The sequence below is a fragment of the Mesoplodon densirostris genome, chromosome 2 (assembly GCF_025265405.1).
Source record: "Mesoplodon densirostris isolate mMesDen1 chromosome 2, mMesDen1 primary haplotype, whole genome shotgun sequence".
Classification (NCBI taxonomy): Eukaryota; Metazoa; Chordata; class Mammalia; order Artiodactyla; family Ziphiidae; genus Mesoplodon; species Mesoplodon densirostris.
This window is the reverse complement of record NC_082662.1, coordinates 90,783,564-90,801,830: the sequence shown is the minus strand read 5'-3', so window position 1 is coordinate 90,801,830 and position 18,267 is coordinate 90,783,564. Positions and strand designations below refer to the sequence as shown.

Below are 18,267 nucleotides of genomic sequence, written 5' to 3'. Positions count from 1 at the left end.
TTCCGGAGTAAGATGGCTGCAGCGCGTGTGCTGAGGACCTGGAGCCGGACTGCAGGGCGTCTGGTAAGCAGGTTGGGCAGATCTGAGGTCGGGAAGGAGTGATTTGTTCGGAGTTACCCGGGAGAGGTGTGTTACTTTGTCCTCCTACTGCTTCGCCTACAGGGCTCGCGTAATGGAGAGGTGGAGGGATGTATGCAAAACGAAGGGCAGCGAAGGTGGCGCTCAACCTGTCTGGAGACCCACTTTCTCTCCTTACCTGGGCGCACTTATGTCGTGACTCGGTCGCCCTCCCGCTTCATCTGCACCCGAAGCCCAACTATCCTTTCGTTCAGTAGCCTTTCATTGAGCACCATCCGGGTACCGGGCATTGTGGTAGGCACTGGGGAAACAGAGATATACTGTATTCAGTAAACATTTATTGAGCACCCCTTAGTTTCAGACACTGATAATACGACCCCTGCCCTCGAGGAATTTACAGTCTAGAGAAAGAGACTGGGCAAGGAAAGCGTAACACCATAGGTCCTTGCCTCCAAGCAGCTGAGAGAGGCTCGAGCTTTGTTCTTTGGGTTTAAACCTATCTCCTACATTTGCACCAGTATCTTTCCAACCTTTTAAATCACCAGAGCTAAGACCCACCACCATTTCTCCTTCATTTCTCCCCTTTCACACAGTCTTCTAGCAACAAACGATTAACATCCCAATAATCATAGTGTTTCATCCTATTTGCATAGCGTTTTTCTTCCTGGGTCCCCTCTTCAGAATTTTCCTACGGTGTTGGGCCCCTGATCTTACAAAACCTTCCAAGAGCCTGCTATGTACCAGCTACTGTGCTAGGAATTGGGGGTGCAAATATGAATAAGACAGACACTGATTTCTGCCCCCTCAGAGTTTAATTACAGCCTCGTGGTGTGGCACGGGGGAGAAAGGCAGAGATAGACATTAAAACAAGCAATTACAATTACAGCACGGCATGAGAAGATGGAACAAGTGCCTAGAGCTACAGAGACACATAAGAGGGATCTTGGGGGGCGGGTCAGAGAGTTCCCAAAGGATACTGTATAATTTGAGATTTGTGAAAGCTAAGTAGGAGGTAACCAAGAGAAGAAAGCTCTTCTCAGCAGCACCTTACTGGGTATTGGCCTCCCTTCTTTTGAAAGCTCTCCATGCTTGGCTCCCTTCTTTTGAAAGCTCTCTAAGCTGGCTCCACCAGCTTCCTGGTATTTTTTTTCCTACACCTTTGAACACTTTATCCCAACCTCCTCCTCTTTCCTTGCCTAACTTTTAAATATTGGTGTTTTTAAGGGTTCTGGCTTTGCCCCTCTGTGTGCTTCTTGGGCTTCCAGGGTTACCTCAACCACTTCTTCAAATTTAGTTGCCATTTATATGCTGATGATTCCTGAAGTTCCCCAGTCTTCCAGCCAGCTTTACTGCAGACCCATATATCTCACTGTCCTGGAAATCTTCAAATTGCATGTATTTTAGGTGTTTTTCAGCTGTAAGTAATAAACCCAACCAATAAGTAGGAAATCAAGTATCTGTGTATACAAAGTTAGATGGCAGCTGGGATTGATTAAGTGGCTCATCATTATCAGGGTTGTCATTTTAGCAATTCATTTGGCCTTTCCCTCAGGGTCACAAGAGGGCTGCTACAACTTTGTATTCAGGGCAGTGAGGAGGAAGTGGTGGTACCATCCAGACTCACTGGCTAGAACTGTGTTACATGGCCACTGCTAGCACAAGGGAGCTTGGAAGGACTAGCCTTTAGCCACCTCACAGTGACTGTTATAACGTCTCCGAGAAACATCAGACTCTAGGCTCTGGAACTAAACCCTCAAACCTGTTTCTCTTGATTCTAGCCTGTAAATCTCAAAAATCTAGTCATTTTTCTCCAAACTGTCTCCAGCTGCAGATATCCTGGACCTTCCTAAGTTGGACTTTCTGCCTCTAATCTTGTGCCTCTCTAACCCATTCTCCATAGTGTAGCCAGAGTGATCTTATAAACTAGGACACAAATTTGAGAATGTCATTTCCTTGCTTAAAACTGCTCTCAGCAAAATGTTCAGAATTCAAATGACTATGAAGCAATATATGATCTGGATCTGCCCAACCTCTCCAGCTTCATTCCTTGCTAAAACCTAACTACCCAGTCCCCACTCTGACACTTCACCCTTAGCTCACACTAAACTACACTAGAAGTATATTGAACAATTTCAGTTAATTGAACACAGGCTGTTTTCTCTCTCTTGACTCCAGACCTTTGCACGTCTATTTCCTCTGCTTTAAAGACTCTTGCCTTACTCCCCTATAGACTTCTCTGCAACACATCTCACCCCCTGGGTGACTCCTACTCATCCTTAGGTCTTACTTCACTTTCTCCAGGTATGTTCCCTCCTTTGTGTTTTCTTAACACTATCTCCCCCATTATAACACTGTTGTAATCACCTGTTTACTTGCTTTTATCTTTCACAATATGGACTATACCTTCCATCAGGGAAGGAATCACATCAATTTTGTTCTCTAATCCTAAATGCCTGGCACATAGTAGGTACTCAATAAACATTTGTTGAACGACTCAGTAAAAAAAAGTCTATTTTTTCCCATATGTTATAAAAAATCATAAGCAACAAGAGGTCTTATCACCTATAGTAAATTATTAAGAAAGCCTTATTATGTTGTGTTTATACTCCCCTATGGCATCATGCATTTGACTCTTGATTAACTTACCCTATTATCTTGAATTTTTCTATTTTGTCTGTCTTCCTGCAGTAAAGTGTAAGCAATTTGAATTCAGAGACTGTATTCTGTATCTTATTTAGCTTTGAATTCTCGAGCACAGAACAATCCTGTCTTTGGGTATGCTCAACAACTGCCTGCTGAATTATCACTAATTTATTTCCTTATTATGTGAATCTGCTAAACCGCCTTTTCATTATTTTGTATTTTTTTTGTGTTGTTTGTAGAAGACAATGTCTTTCATACTTGAAAAATTATTTTTTTCTCCTCCCTTCCATTTAAAAAAATAAATTTATTTATCTACTTATTTTTGGCTGCGTGGGGTCTTCATTGCTGTGTGTGGGCTTTCTCTAGTTGTGGCGAGCGGGGGCTACTCTTTAGTTGTGGTGCGCAGGCTTCTCATTGCAGTGGCTTCTCTTGTTGTGGAGCACAGGCTCTAGGCACGCGGGCTTAGTAGTTGTGGCTCACAGGCTCTAGAGCACAGGCTCAGTAGTTGTGGCGCATGGGCTTAGTTGCTCTGCAGCATGTGGGATCTTACCGGACCTGGGCTCAAACCCATGTGGATTCTTAACCACTGCGCCACCAGTGAAGCCCCTCCCTTTCATTTTTATCCTTCTGTTTTCCTTTTTATACCTTTAGTCGGCAGCTTCACTAATGTGTTTTAGCTTTCTCTTAATAGCCACTCAATCGCTATTTATCACATAATGCCTATTGCACTTAAGTTGCTTTCTTTCTTTTTCTACTTTCATGCCTCAAATACAGTAATTGTTCCTTAACTTTGTCCTTTCTCTCCAAGCTTTACCTGTTATAATCTAACAAACACACACACACACACCTAGATTAATTTCTTTTTTAATGCTTTCATTTTATTTATTTTTTTATACAGCAGGTTCTTATTAGTCATCCATTTTATACACATCAGTGTATATATGTCAATCCCAATCTCCCAATTCATCACACCACCATCCCCACCCCCCGCCACTTTCCCCCCTTGGTGTCCATATGGTTGTTCTCTACATCTGTGTCTCAATTTCTGCCCTGCAGACCGGTTCATCTGTACCATTTTTCTAGGTTCCACATATATGCGTTAATATACGATATTTGTTTTTCTCTTTCTGACTTACTTCACTCTGTATGACGGTCTCTAGATCCATCCATGTCTCAACAAATGACCCAATTTCATTCCTTTTTATGGCTGAGTAATATTCCATTGTATATATGTACCACAACTTCTTTATCCATTCGTAGGTCTATGGGCATTTAGGTTGCTTCCATGACCTGGCTATTGTAAATAGTGCTGCAGTGAACATTGAGGTGCATGTATCTTGTTGAATTATGGTTTTCTCTGGGTATATACCCAGTAGTGGGATTGCTGGATCATATGGTAATTCTATTTTTACTTTTTTAAGGAACCTCTATACTGTTCTCCATAGTGGCTGTATCAATTTACATTCCCACCAACAGTGCAAGAGGGTTCCGTTTTCTCCACACCCTCTCCAGCATTTGTTGTTTGTAGATTTTCTGATGATGCCCATTCTAACTGGTGTGAGGTGATACCTCATTGTAGTTTTGATTTGCATTTTTCTAATAATTAGTGATATTGAACAGTTTTTCATGTGCTTCTTGGCCATCTGTATGTCTTCATTTTCTTTTCTTTTTTTTTTTTTACATCTTTATTGGAGTATAATTGCTTTACAATGGTGAGTTAGTTTCTACCCTATAACAAAGTGAATCAGTTATACATATACATATGTTCCCATATATCTTCCCTCTTGCATCTTCCTCCCTCCCACCCTCCCTATCCCACCCCTCTAGGTGATCACAAAGCACCGAGCTGATCTCCCTGTGCTATGCGGCTGCTTCCCACTAGCCATCTATTTTACGTTTGGTAGTGTATATATGTCTTTGGAGAAATGTCTATTTAGGTCTTCTGCCCATTTTTGGATTGGGTTGTTTATTTTTTTTAATATTGAGCTGTATGAGCTGTTTATATATTTTGGAGATTAATCCTTTGTGTGTTGATTCATTTGCAAATATTTTCTCTCATTCTGAAGGTTGTCTTTTTGTCTTGTTTATGGTTTCCTTTGCTGTGCAAAAGCTTTTAAGTTTCATTAGGTCCCATTTGTTTATTTTTGTTTTTATTTCCATTACTCTAGGAGGTGGATCAAAAAAGATCTTGCTGTGATTTATGTCAAAGAGTGTTTTTTCCTATGTTTTCCTCTAAGAGTTTGATAGGGTCTGGCCTTACATTTAGGTCTCAAATCCATTTTGAGTTTATTTTTGTGTATGTGTTAGGGAGTGTTCTAATTTCATTCTTTTACATGTAGCTGTCCAGTTTTCCCAGCACCACTTATTGAAGAGACTGTCTTTTCTCCATTGTTTATCCTTGCCTCCTTTGTCATAGATTAGTTGACCATAGGTGCATGGGTTTATCTGGGTTTATCTCTGGGCTTTCTATCTTGTTCCATTGATCCGTGTTTCTGTTTTTTTTTTTTTTTTTTTTTTTTGTGATATGCGGGCCTCTCACTGTTGTGGCCTCCCCCGTTGCAGAGCACAGGCTCCAGACGCGCAGGCCCAGCGGCCATGGCTCACGGGCCCAGCCGCTTCGCGGCATGTGGGATCTTCCCGGACCGGGGCATGAATCTGTGTCCCCTGCATCGGCAGGCGGACTCTCAACCACTGCGCCACCAGGGAAGCCCTATGTTTCTGTTTTTGTGCCAGTAGCATATTGTCTTGATGACTGTAGCTTTGTAGTATAGTCTGAAGTCAGGGAGTCTGATTCCTCCAGCTTCGTTTTTATCCCTCAAGACAGCTTTGGCTATTCAGGGTCTTTTGTGTCTCCATACAGATTTTAAGATTTTTTGCTCTAGTTCTGTAAAAAATGCCATTAGTGATTTGATAGGGATTGCATTGAATCTGTAGATTGCTTTGGGTAGTATAGTCATTTTCACAATATTGATTCTTCCAATCCAAGAACATGGTATATCTCTCCATCTGTTGTTATCATCTTTAATTTCTTTCATCAGTGTCTTATAGTTTTCTGCATACAGGTCTTTTGTCTCCCTAGGCAGGTTTATTCCTAGGTATTTTATTCTTTTTATTGCAGTGGTAAATGGGAGTGTTTCCTTAATTTCTCTTTCAGATTTTTCATCATTAGTGTATAGGAATGCAAGAGATTTCTGTGCATTAATTTTGTGTCCTGCAACTTTACCAAATTCATTGATTAGCTCTAGTAGTTTTCTGGTGGCATCCTTAGGATTCTCTGTGTATAGTATCATGTCATCTGCAAACAGTGACAGCTTTACTTCTTTTCCAATTTGTATTCCTTTTATTTCTTTTTCTTCTCTGATTGCCATGGCTAGGACTTCCAAAACTATGTTGAATAATAGTGGTGAGAGTGGACATCCTTGTCTTCCTGATCTTAGAGGAAATGGTTTCAGTTTTTCACCATTGAGAATGATGTTTGCTGTGGGTTTGTCGTATATGGCCTTTATTACGTGGAGGTAGGTTCCTTGTATACCCACTTTCTGGAGAGTTTATATCATAAATGGGTGTTGGATTTTGTCAAAAGCTTTTTCTGCATCTATTGAGATGATCATATGGTTTTAATTTTCAATTTGTTAATATGGTGTATCACATTGATTGATTTGAGTATATTGAAGAATCCTTGCATCCCTGGGATAAATCCCACTGGATCATGGTGTATGATCCTTTTAATGTGTCGTTGGATTTTGTTTGCTAGTATTTTGTTGAGGATTTTTGCCTATATATTCATCAGTGATATTGGTCTGTAATTTTGTTTTTTTTTTTTGTAGTATCTTTGTCTGGTTTTGGTATCAGGGTAATAGTGATCTCATAGAATGAGTTTGGGAGTGTTTCTTCCTCTGGAATTTTTTGGAAGAGTTTGAGAAGGATCAGTGTTAGCTCTTCTCTAAATGTTTGATAGAATTCACCTGTGAAGCCATCTGGTCTTGGACTTTCGCTTGTTGGACGATTAATCCTTTTTCTTCAGTAACCCATAATGTATGAGTTCAAACTCCTTAATCTGACATTTACAGTCATCAACAGTTTGGTCCTTGAGCTCCTTCCACTGCTCCCTTTGATAAATATGATCAAAGCAAATCATACAACTCAGCATTAAAAAATGGGCAGAATTGAATAGACATTTTTCCAGAGAAGAAATCCATATGGCCAACAGGCACATGAAAGATGCTCAACACTGCTAATCATCAGGCAAATGCAAACTAAAACCACAATGAGATATCACCTTACACCTGTCAAAATGGCTATCATCAAAAAGAACACCAATAACAAACGCTGGCGAGGATGTGGAGAAAAGGGAACCCTTGTACACTGTTGGTGGAAATGTAAATTGGTGCAGCCACTGTGGAAAACAGTATGGAGGTTTCTCCAAAAAACTAAAAATAGAACTACCATATGACCCAGCAGTGCTGCTTCTGGGTACATATCCAAAAAAAAAAAACACTAATTTGAAAAGATATATGTACTGTAATGTTCATAGCAGCATTATTTACAATTACCAAGATATGGAAGCAACCTAAGTGCCCATCAACAGATGAATGGATCAAGAAGATGTGATATACATACATATATCTGTATCTATCTATCTACTACCTATATATATATATATGTAATGGAATACTATTCAGTCATAAAAAAGAATGAAATTTTGCCATTTGCAGCAACATGGATGGACTTGAAAAGCATTATGCTAAGTGAAGTAAGTCAGAGAAAGAAAAGGACTGTATGTAATCACTTATGTGTGGAATCTAAAAAATACAACAAACTAGTGAATAGAACAAAAAAGCAGCAGACTCACAGATATAGAGAACAAGCTAGTGGTTTCCAGTAGGAGGGAGGGCAATATAGGGGTGACGGTGTGGGAGATACAAATTTATGGGTGTAAGATAGGCTCAAGGATGCATTGTACAACATGGGGAATATAGCCAAAATTTTGTAAGAACCGTAAATGGACTGTAACCTTTAAAAATTGTATAATTTTTTTTTAAAGTGTGATGTAGTTTATCAGGTATTAATAACATTGAAATGTTAACTTTCAAAATAAAATATTGTACCTTCCACACATTTAGGTTTTGATATAACAAATGAAATACATTCAGTCCTACTTATTTCTGTAACATTGTATTTTATTATATTAGGATTTTATATAAAATATCAATAGTTAAATCTAAAGAGTCATCTATAAATTATGATAAGAAAACCTTTGGGGACAATACTATGTGTGTTTTTCAGTGTCTTTAGATGCTAAAGGAGTCACCTTTTTTTAAGAATAAAAAAGTGATTATTTTTATTTTTGGCTGCATTGGGTCTTCGTTGCTGCACGCGGGCTTTTGCGGCGAGCGGGGTCTACTCTTCATTGCGGTGTGTGGGCTTCTCGTGGCGGTGGCTTGTTGTGGAGTACAGGCTGTAGGCACGCGAGCTTCAGTAGTTGTGGCACATGGGCTCAGTAGTTGTGGCTTGCGGGCTCTAGAGCGTGGGCTTCAGTAGTTGTGGCGCACAGGCTTAGTTGCTCCGCCACATGTGGGATCTTCCCAAACCCGTGTCCCCTGCATTGGCAGATGGATTCTTAACCACTGCGCCACCAGGGAAGCCTGCTAGCAGTCACTTTTGAATTCTTTAGTTGTTTTATTTCAGGAAGCCTTTAATGACTCAAATACACCTACAGGCTGTTGTGTTTATACAGAAAACATTGTTAAAACTTTTTTACTTTCATAGGGAATTTTAGGCAAGGATCATAAGCATGTGGACAAATCAGGATATAATTTTACTAAACAAGGGAATTCCCTGGTGGTCCAGTGGTTAGGACTCCCTGCTTCCACTGCAGGGGGCACAAGTTCAATCCCTGGTTGGGGAACTAAGATACCGCATGCCTCGCGGCATGGCCAAAATAAATAAATAAACAAAAGAACAAGAAAATATGCTGTGTGCTAGGCTTTGAATTCCTTTAGTTTCTTAGCCAGAAACTTGTCACTGATGCCAAGTGTTCTGATTTCAGCCTAGATAATTTCATATTGTTTTATGTCATGATAATGATTGTTCTACTTTTAGAATAGACTTGAAATTCAATATATACTTAGAGATACGCCATTAAGATCATTTATGAAAGCTTTTACTGTTTTGTTTTCCCATCTCTAGATTTGTGTCCGCTACTTTCAAACATGTGGTAATATTCATGTTTTGAAACCAAACTATGTGTCTTTCTTTGGTTATACTTCATTCAAGTATAATCATCCACATCAGCTGCTGAAAACAACTGCTGGTAAGTATAATCTCAGAATAACCTGTACAGCATAATGTTTTATATTTATTCAGTAACTGAAGACTTATCAAAGTAAAAAAGTTGACCTTTTACTTCTAGCCTGGCCCTCCTTGCTCTCCCCACATCTATCCAATTCTCATTTTCTTTTCTTTTCTTTTTTTTTGCACCCACTTCCCTTTCACATACTTTCCCTTAATACTGTGTCTTCATAATGCTGGGACTGGGTTCTCTTGGGCCCTCTGTTGTTTATCATATGACTTACCTAAGTGCAACAGTCAGCATTGATATGACTTAGATTAAATTGTTGACTTAGTAGATTGTGTCCTTGTACTCACTGTATTACTGTTTTTTGGATGAGGCACTTAATCTGTCATGTTAAGATAGTGTGATGAGGTGCTTGTGTAGATAGAAAGTTCTCTGACTTTTACCACTTAATTACCTTTCCCCCAACTTTTTCTACCTTGCAAAGAACTTGAGACTTAAGTATTAGATTTGGCAAAGGCACTAAAACTTTTTTTTTTCCTGATGTTCTATTTAGAACCCTGGTAAAGAACCCTAGACTTTTGTTACAGCGTTAAGCTTTTGACAGATACTTAGTGCCTTAGTCTGTGCTAGTGATGAAAAATAACGGAATTCCAGGCAGATCCAACCCCTGAGATCAATTAGTCCTTCCATGCCTTGTATATGCCTTTTTCCGCATCACCCTAAGATATGTAAACCTTATCTTCACCATTTAAGAAAAAAAAAAGATTTCTATTTTCAAAAGTTGATCTTTTCTCTTTACTTCTCAGAGAAAATAGAGGCCATTCAAGCAGAAACTCCAACTTCCTACCCTAGTCTCTAAATGCTTAAGGAGCTTTGGGTTACTAGCTGTGTAACCTTATGCAAGTTACTTAATTTCTCTCTGTTTCATCATTTGGAAAATGGGAGTAACATAGTATCCAACTTTGTATCTTGTGAGAGCAAATCCATTCAATACAGGTAACTGACTGATCACCAACTCCATGCCAAAGCCCTGCTCTACATACTTGGGATACATCCTCTTCCATTTCTTCCCTAACTCAGTAAACAGTTAGGCTAGAAACCTGAAGCCATCTCGATACTTGTCTCACATCACCTTGATTACCAAGATATAGTAATATTACATCTTAAATGTTTCTTAAATCTGTCTTCGCCTTTTCAGACAGCTTTGAAAATATGTAAATATATTAAGTTCTATACTTCAGTTTCTTACCTACAATAGCCTCCTAACTGCTTTCTCTGCCACCCCTCCCCCAGTCCGTTCCATCACACTCCTGCCAGAGATATTTTTCTCTAAAATTATAGATATAAAGTTATAGGTCTGAAATTGTAGATGGGACTCCTATCAGCCAATTATTTCTGAATAATAACCTTCCCCACAACTTAGTGGATTAAAGGAACAATGATTTATTGTTCCTCAGGATTCTGGGAGTGGGTTGGTCGGGTGGCTCCTCTGCTGGTTTCACCTGGGCTCACTAATGTGACTGGATTCAGCTACAAGGTCATCTGCTGGTTTTACCTGGGCTCACTAATGTGACTGGATTCAGCTACAAGGTCATCTGGGTCGGAAGGTCCAAGATGGTCTTACTCATATGTCTGAAAGTTGGTGCTGGTTTTTAGCTGGGGCATCTCATTTCTCCTCCACGTGGTGTCTCTCATCCTCCAGTAGACTAGAACAGCTTCCTTATGTGGGGATCTCAAGGCATATTCCAAGAGGGAGAAAGTGAAGGCTGCGAGGTCCTGTGAGGCTTGCGCTCCAGAACCTACAGCTTTACTTCTGCTGTATTCTATTGGTCAAAACAAGTCATAGGCCAGCATAGATTTAACTAGTGGTAAGATAAACTGTACCTCTAATGGGAACAGCTGCAAAGAATTAATGACCATAATTATTTACCACTGATTCCTGATTACCTCTAGGATACGTTCCAAACACCTCACCTCATCATGGCACAAAGCCTTAAATCTGGGCTGATTTCTTGCCAAGTACCCTATCCTCAGCTGTACAGAAGTGTTTGTCATTCCCTAACCATGCTGTGTACTACCATATTCCCATGCCCTTTCGCATGCTGTTCCTTGCATAATATTGCTTTGTACAGAGGTGCCATGGTGTACTTACTTGCCATTTTTTGATTACTTCAGTTGGTTTCCAATTCTTTATTATAACTCTATGATAACTATTCCTGAGCAGAAATCTTCATGTACCTCTCTATTTCTTCAAGGAAAAAAGTCTTAAAAGTAAAATTACCTATGGAGTCAAAGAAACAGACTTTTTATTTTTAAGGTTTTTGATTCTTAATGCCAAACTATTTTTCAGAAAGGTTCCAGTTTATACTCTGAGCAGCAGGCTGTGAGAGGCCCCACTTACTAGAGAGGAAACAAGAGGTGCTTAAGACCTCCATATCAAAAGTGTATTTCATATTTCTTAACTACTAATCTCCTCATATTTATTAAAGAAAAATTTCCTACCTTAAGCAGCTTGTTGTATATTTTATAAGCAATTTTGATTAATAGTAGTTTAAAGATAGAGGAGTGCTCTTCAGTCACTTCAGAGCCATTTGTTAATTTGGAAAAGTGAGAGGATCGATACATACTTTCTGTCTTGGGAATAATTACCATAAATTATCATTGGCATCTAAGTGTTATAAAGACGGTGTAGAAATTTGAAAAGGAGTAAAAAAATGCTAAGAGAAAATAGAAGACTAAAATTTAAGAAGTTGGTAGAACATCATTTGGGCGAATAAAAATTTTCCAAGTCTTCTAGGTATGGATCTGCCTGATCTTTAGACACTGGGAATGAGAAGAGTTGTATGAAGTCAAAAGAGATTTAAGAGCAGGACATTGATGTTTATTATAGTTTCATAACTTGAAACAAGGAGATCCAGCTGAACCTCCCTTTGTCTAATATCTTGTTCTATTTTCTGTTCATTGCTATTATCGCAAAATCTCATTTGTTGGAAGGGCCTCCTATACCCTTGTAAAAGAACATTATTTTGGAAATTGGAAAATGTCAGTTCTGTGGCAATATCAATAGGTCTGTGTCACTGAATAAGTTATATAAATCTGGGTGGTTATGAATGATGGTTATGCTTTTAAACATTATAAAATGCTTTTTAAAATCTATAAAAATGGAATGATTTCTGCCTCTGCTTGAGAATATTTTCTAATTTTAGATGTCAAAGCATCTGTCTATTAGTAATATATTACATATTTAATGAGATCATTTCTCATTTGTCTTTGAAGCTCTACAGGGACAGATTGTTCAGTTCAAACTCTCAGACATTGGTGAAGGGATTACAGAAGTAACTGTTAAAGAATGGTAAGTTATTCTGAAAAAATTTTTAAGTAAGTATAAAAATAATTTGAGAAAAAAGTAAGTAGAAATCTATTTAAATTGAGACATCTCTTTCTGTAACATATAATGATTTTTTTAAAACAATAAGGTAAATCTAGTTTGTGTTGCCAATATGCTGATGGCACAAGTCATCCTACAGTATGGCATTTTATTCAGTGTAATTTATTAAGGATTATTTTTTCCTCATTTAAAAAAGTTTTTTCATTACCCACCCCTCACTTCAGCTAAAAAAGAGAAATTTGCCTCTAAAATATATTAAGTTGATATGACCATGTGTTTTGAAAAGCATTTAATGTATGAATTTAGAGCTTTTTTCCAAACTATTTTAAAATAATCATGTAGTCTAAGGTCTCTTTACCGAAAATGACTTCAGTAAGAATGCAAGTACATTTGACTCACCATTACCTGAGAGTTTGCCTATATTTTTAGAAAAGGTTACAATATTAAACCAAAAGGCATGAATCAAAAAATAATTTTCGAAAGGTTAAAAAAATGTTTAAAAAAAAGGCTTGAGGGCCTCCCTGGTGGCGCAGTGGTTAAGAGTCCGCCTGCCGATGCAGGGGATACGGGTTCATGCCCCGGTCTGGGAGGATCCCATATGCCGCGGAGCGGCTGGGCCCGTGAGCCATGGCCGCTGGGCCTGCGCATCCGGAGCCTGTGCTCCGCAATGGGAGAGGCCACAACAGTGAGAGACCCGCATACCGCAAAAAAAAGAAAAAAAAAAAAAAGGCTTGAAACAAAAATTTAAAAGCTCTTTACTTAGTCATCCTTCTATCCCTTTTCTTTCTTTCCCTTTCTGGAAAAAAAAGGAAACACCTCTGGGTACTGAAATAATTTTCAAAGATTTCTAGAAGTAACAGTTAAGGTGAGTCAATAGATTCTCTCCCACAATTGTATACTGTTAAAGATCCTTTAAAAATCTGATTCAGCCACCTGAACATTCTTTCCCTGTAGTTCTCATTATAATTGCTTTGCAGGTTATAAGAGGACTATAATAACATAAATGTACTTTATGGTTTTGTATCTATTGCATTGTGTGATCAAGGAAACAGCAATGCCCTCAGGTCGGAAGAACCTGAATCTGAAACTTATTAGCCATCTTAGAAACAAACACTAAGAACTCAAACTAAAATTCATGAAATTAAAAGGGATGTATATTGAGGATATCCATTTTAAAAATTTAATTCTAGAAATAATAGGCATTATTAAAATTTGATAAAGCCTAAGACAATACTAGGAAATAACACTTAAAATACATTTTTCATATTTGAGGCAGAAAACCTGACAATTAAATTTTTGGATTATAGATCTATGAATTTTTAATTATTTTGAAATTTTTTATATTTCTTGAAGAGGCATCAAAGAGCCTCTGGAAGCTACTGTAGTCTCTTCTGAAACATTCTTTGGTATACTATCTGGGACCAAATGCTGGGCTCGATGGATACTGATCTAATTCAGTGTAGCATTTATATTGTTAAGATGATCTGTATTATCATTGCTCATATAAAAGTGTCTTGCATCTTTTTCTTTTAGGTATGTAAAAGAAGGAGATACAGTGTCTCAGTTTGATAGCATCTGTGAAGTTCAAAGTGATAAAGCTTCTGTTACTATCACTAGTCGTTACGATGGAGTCATTAAAAAACTATATTATAATCTAGACGATATTGCCTATGTGGGAAAGCCATTAGTAGACATAGAAACGGAAGCTTTAAAAGGTACTGTATATATATGTTCATCTATTTTGCCAAATTGATTACTGCTGTCCTTTTGTCATTGGGTACCAATTGAAAGTGGAGTTTACTTTTAACAACTTACAGGATTTGATTTGGGGGTTTAGAAGCTGAAATCAGGAAAATAGGAAATGTACTCTGTGATGCATGATTATCTTTTGACCAGTTACCATGTTAAAAACATGTACAGTACTAGTTCATTTATCTGGAGGCCTACCTTCTGGAAACTTTGGTGTTCAAAGAAGCAACAAGCTCTCTTGGGAATTAAAGATTCAAGCTTTAAACACTGGTCACTAATAAAACTTGGAATATGCACAGATTAAATCTCACATAGTGGGATTGCTCTGTTTGCTGCTGATACGAAAACCGAAACACACTCTCATTGGTGATGGTTATGAAAGCCATATTTCTTAAAGAGAAGTAGAAGACAAAAGGAGGAAAATCAGAATGAGAAGCAAAGAAACTAGCATTCAGAAGCAGCAGCAACCATAGATAGCACTTATAAGCAGTAGATGTCCTGACAAAAGGGAATTCGTTATAAGAACGTTACTGGAAAATTAAAACAGTGCACTGTCCCTATGGTAGCAAATAGCTGGCTCTCTACATCAGAAATTCCCTTTGGCATTGTTGTGATATACCAAGGTTATGTCATCTAGGAAGCTTTGATGTGGGGGCAGGGGGAGCACAGTCTGTGATGCAACCCTAAGCCCACAATCTATCTGGAAGTGCTGAGATAAAGACATCTCAGTAGTGTAATTTGGAAGTCTAGAAGGAGTCTGAATTAGAGTGGCTGGCTGACTCTTAGTCCTGCAGTCTGTACAATAATATAATAACTAATATCATAGTCATACTTTATAGTTTATAAAATGTTTCACACTTAGTATTTTATTCTTATTTGTGAGGTATTCCAGTTTAATGGATGAAGAATCATTGGGTAATTTGCCCAATGGCAGTGACAAAGCCAAATTTAGAACTTGGATGTCCTGAGTCTTTGTCGAGAATATTTTCAGCTATAACATGTTGCCTCCAAAAGCTGGAAGGTAACTTATTAAAGCCTTCCTATTATTTATTTAATTTCTATTATTATAAAAACAGGATGCATGCATTGTAGAAAGTTACAAAATGCAGAAAAACGAAAATAAGAAAATGAAAACACATTTCTACAACTCATTAATCACCACTCTTAACACATTAGTGTATGTCATTCCAAACATTTTTCTAGGCACTTGTACGTATGCATTTTGGTTTTTTTTTTTCTCCCCACCTTCATTGGAGTATAATTGCTTTACAATGTTGTGTTAGTCTCTGCTGTACAACCAAGTGAATCGGCTATATGTATACATACATCCCCATATCCCCTCCCTCTTAAGCCTTCCCTCCCACCCTCCCACCCTCCCTATCCCATCCCTCTAGGTCGTCACAAAGCATCAACTTGATCTCCCTGTGCTATGCAACAGCTTCCCAGTAGCCATCCATTTTACATTTGGTAGTGTATATATGTCCATGCCACTCTCTCACTTCGTCCCAGCTTCCCCTTCTCCCCCTGTGTCCTCAAGTCCGTTTTCTACGTCAGTGTCTTTATTCCTGCCCTGCCACTAGGTTCATCAGTACCACTTTTTTATATTCCATATATATGCGTTAGCAATACGGTATTTGTTTTTCCCTTTATGGCTTACTTCACTCTGTATGACAGACTCTAGGTCCATCCACCTCACTACAAATAACTCAACTTCATTCCTTTTAATGGCTGAGTAATATTCCATTGTATATATATGCCACATCTTCTTTATCCATTCATTTAGGTTGCTTCCATGTCCTGGCTATTGTAAATAGTGCTGCAGTGAACATTGGGGTACATGACTCTTTTTGAATTATAGTTTTCTCAGGATATATGCCCAGTAGTGGGATTGCTGTGTCATATGGTAGTTCTATTTTTAGTTTTTTAAGGAACCTCCATACTGTTCTCCACAGTGGCTGTATCAATTTACATTCCCACTAACAGTGCAGGAGGGTTCTCTTTTCTCCACACCCTCTCCAGCATTTATTGTTTGTAGATTTTTTGGTGATGGCCATTCTGACAGGTGTGAAGTGATACCTCATTGTGGTTTTGATTTGCATTTCTCTAATGATTAGTGATGTTGAGCATCATTTCATGTGTTTGTTGGCTGTCTGTATATCTTCTTGGAGAAATGTCTACTTAGGTCTTCTGCCCATTTTTGGATTGGGTTGTTTGTTTTTTTGCTATTGAGCTGCATGAGCTGCTTGTATATTTTGGAGATTAATCCTTTGTCAGTTGCTTCTTTTGCAAATATTTTCTCCCATTCTGAGGGTTGTCTTTTCATCTTGTTTATGGTTCCCTTTGCTGTGCAAAAGCTTTTAAGTTTAATTGGTCCCATTTGTTTATTTTTGTTTTTATTTTCATTACTCTAGGAGGTGGGTCAAAAAGGATCTTGCTGTGATTTATGTCATAGAGTGTTCTGCCTATGTTTTCCTCTAAGAGTTTTATAGTGTCTGGCCCTACATTTATTTATTTTATTTTATGTTTAACATCTTTATTGGAGTGTAATTGCTTTACAAGGGTGTGTTAGTTTCTGCTTTATAACAAAGTGAATCAGCTATACATATACATATATCCCCATATCTCCTCCCTCTTGCATCTCCCTCCCACCCTCCCTATCCTACCCTTTAGGTCTTTAATCCATTTTGAGTTTATTTTTGGGTATGGCATTAGGGAGCATTCTGATTTCATTCTTTTACATGTAGCTGTCCAGTTTTTCCAGCACTATTTATTGAAGAGGCTGTCTTTTTTCCATTGTATATTCTTGCCTTCTTTGTGAAAGATAAGGTAACCATATGTGCGTGGGTTTATCTCTGGGCTTTCTATCCTGTTCTGTTGATCTGTATTTCTCTTTTTGTGCCAGTACCATACTGACTTGATTACTGTAGCTCTGTAGTATAGTCTGAAGTCAGGGAGCCTGATTCCTCCAGCTGCATTTTTCTTTCTCAAGATTGCTTTGGCTATTTGGGGTCTTTTGTATTTCCATACAAATTGTAAAATTTCTTGTTCTAGTTCTTTAAAAAATGCCATTCGTAATTTGATAGGGATTGCATTGAACCTGTAGATTGCTTTGGGTAGTATAGTCATTTTCACAATATTGATTCTTCCAATCCAGGAGCATGGTATATCACTCCATCTGTTTATGTCATCTTTGATTTCTTTCATCAGTGTTTTATAGTTTTCTGAGTACAGGTCTTTTGCCTCCTTAGGTAGGTTTATCCCCAGGTATTTTAATATTTTTGTTGCAGTGGTAAATGGGATTGTTTCCTTAATTTCTCTTTCTGAACTTTCGTTGTTAGTGTATAGGAATGCCAGAGATTTCTGTCCATTAATTTTGTATCCTGCAAACTTACCAAATTCATTGATTAGTTCTAGTAGTTTTCTGGTGGCATCTTTAGGATTTTCTATTTATAGTATTATGTCATCAGCAGCAGTGACAGCTTTACTTCTTCTTTTCCAATTTGTATTCCTTTTATTTCTTTTTCTTCTCTGATTGCCGAGGCTAAGACTTCCAATACTATGTTGAATGATAGTGGTGAGAGTGGACATCCTTGTCTTATTTCTTATCTTAGAGGAAATGCTTTCAGTTTTTCACCATTGAGAATGATGTTGGCTGTGGGTTTGTCATATGTGGCCTTTATTGTCCTGGGGTAGTTTCCCTCTATGCCCATTTTCTGTAGAATTTTTATCACAAATGGGTGTTGAATTTTGTCAAAAGCTTTTGCTGCATCTATTGAGATGAGCATATGGTTTTTATTTTTCAGTTTGTTAATTTGGTGTATCACATTGATTGATTTGCATACATTGAAGAATCCTTGCATCCCTGGGATAAATGCCACTTGATCATGGTGTATGATCCTTTTAATGTGCTGTTGGATTCTGTTTGGTAGTATTTTGTTGTGGATTTTTGCATTTATGTTCATCAGTGATATTGATCTGTAATTTTTGTGTGTGTGTGTGATATTTGTCTGGTTTTGGTATCGGGGTGATGGTAGCCTTATAGAATGAGTTTGGGAGTGTTCCTCCCACCACAATTTTTTGGAAGAGTTTGAGATGAATAGGACTTAACTAT

At 38.1% G+C, this 18,267-nt stretch overlaps 1 protein-coding gene across 1 annotated transcript in view; it reads left to right on the top strand.

Annotated features, from left to right (window-relative positions):
* DBT (dihydrolipoamide branched chain transacylase E2) overlaps positions 1-18,267 on the top strand; it is a 44,995-nt gene continuing 26,728 nt past the window's right edge. The window contains exons 1-4 of the mRNA XM_060090190.1: positions 1-63; positions 8,911-9,034; positions 12,296-12,371; positions 13,941-14,122. Coding sequence (XP_059946173.1) covers positions 13-63; positions 8,911-9,034; positions 12,296-12,371; positions 13,941-14,122 — 433 coding nt within the window. The 5' untranslated portion in view covers positions 1-12. The remainder of the gene's footprint in view (positions 64-8,910; positions 9,035-12,295; positions 12,372-13,940; positions 14,123-18,267) is intronic.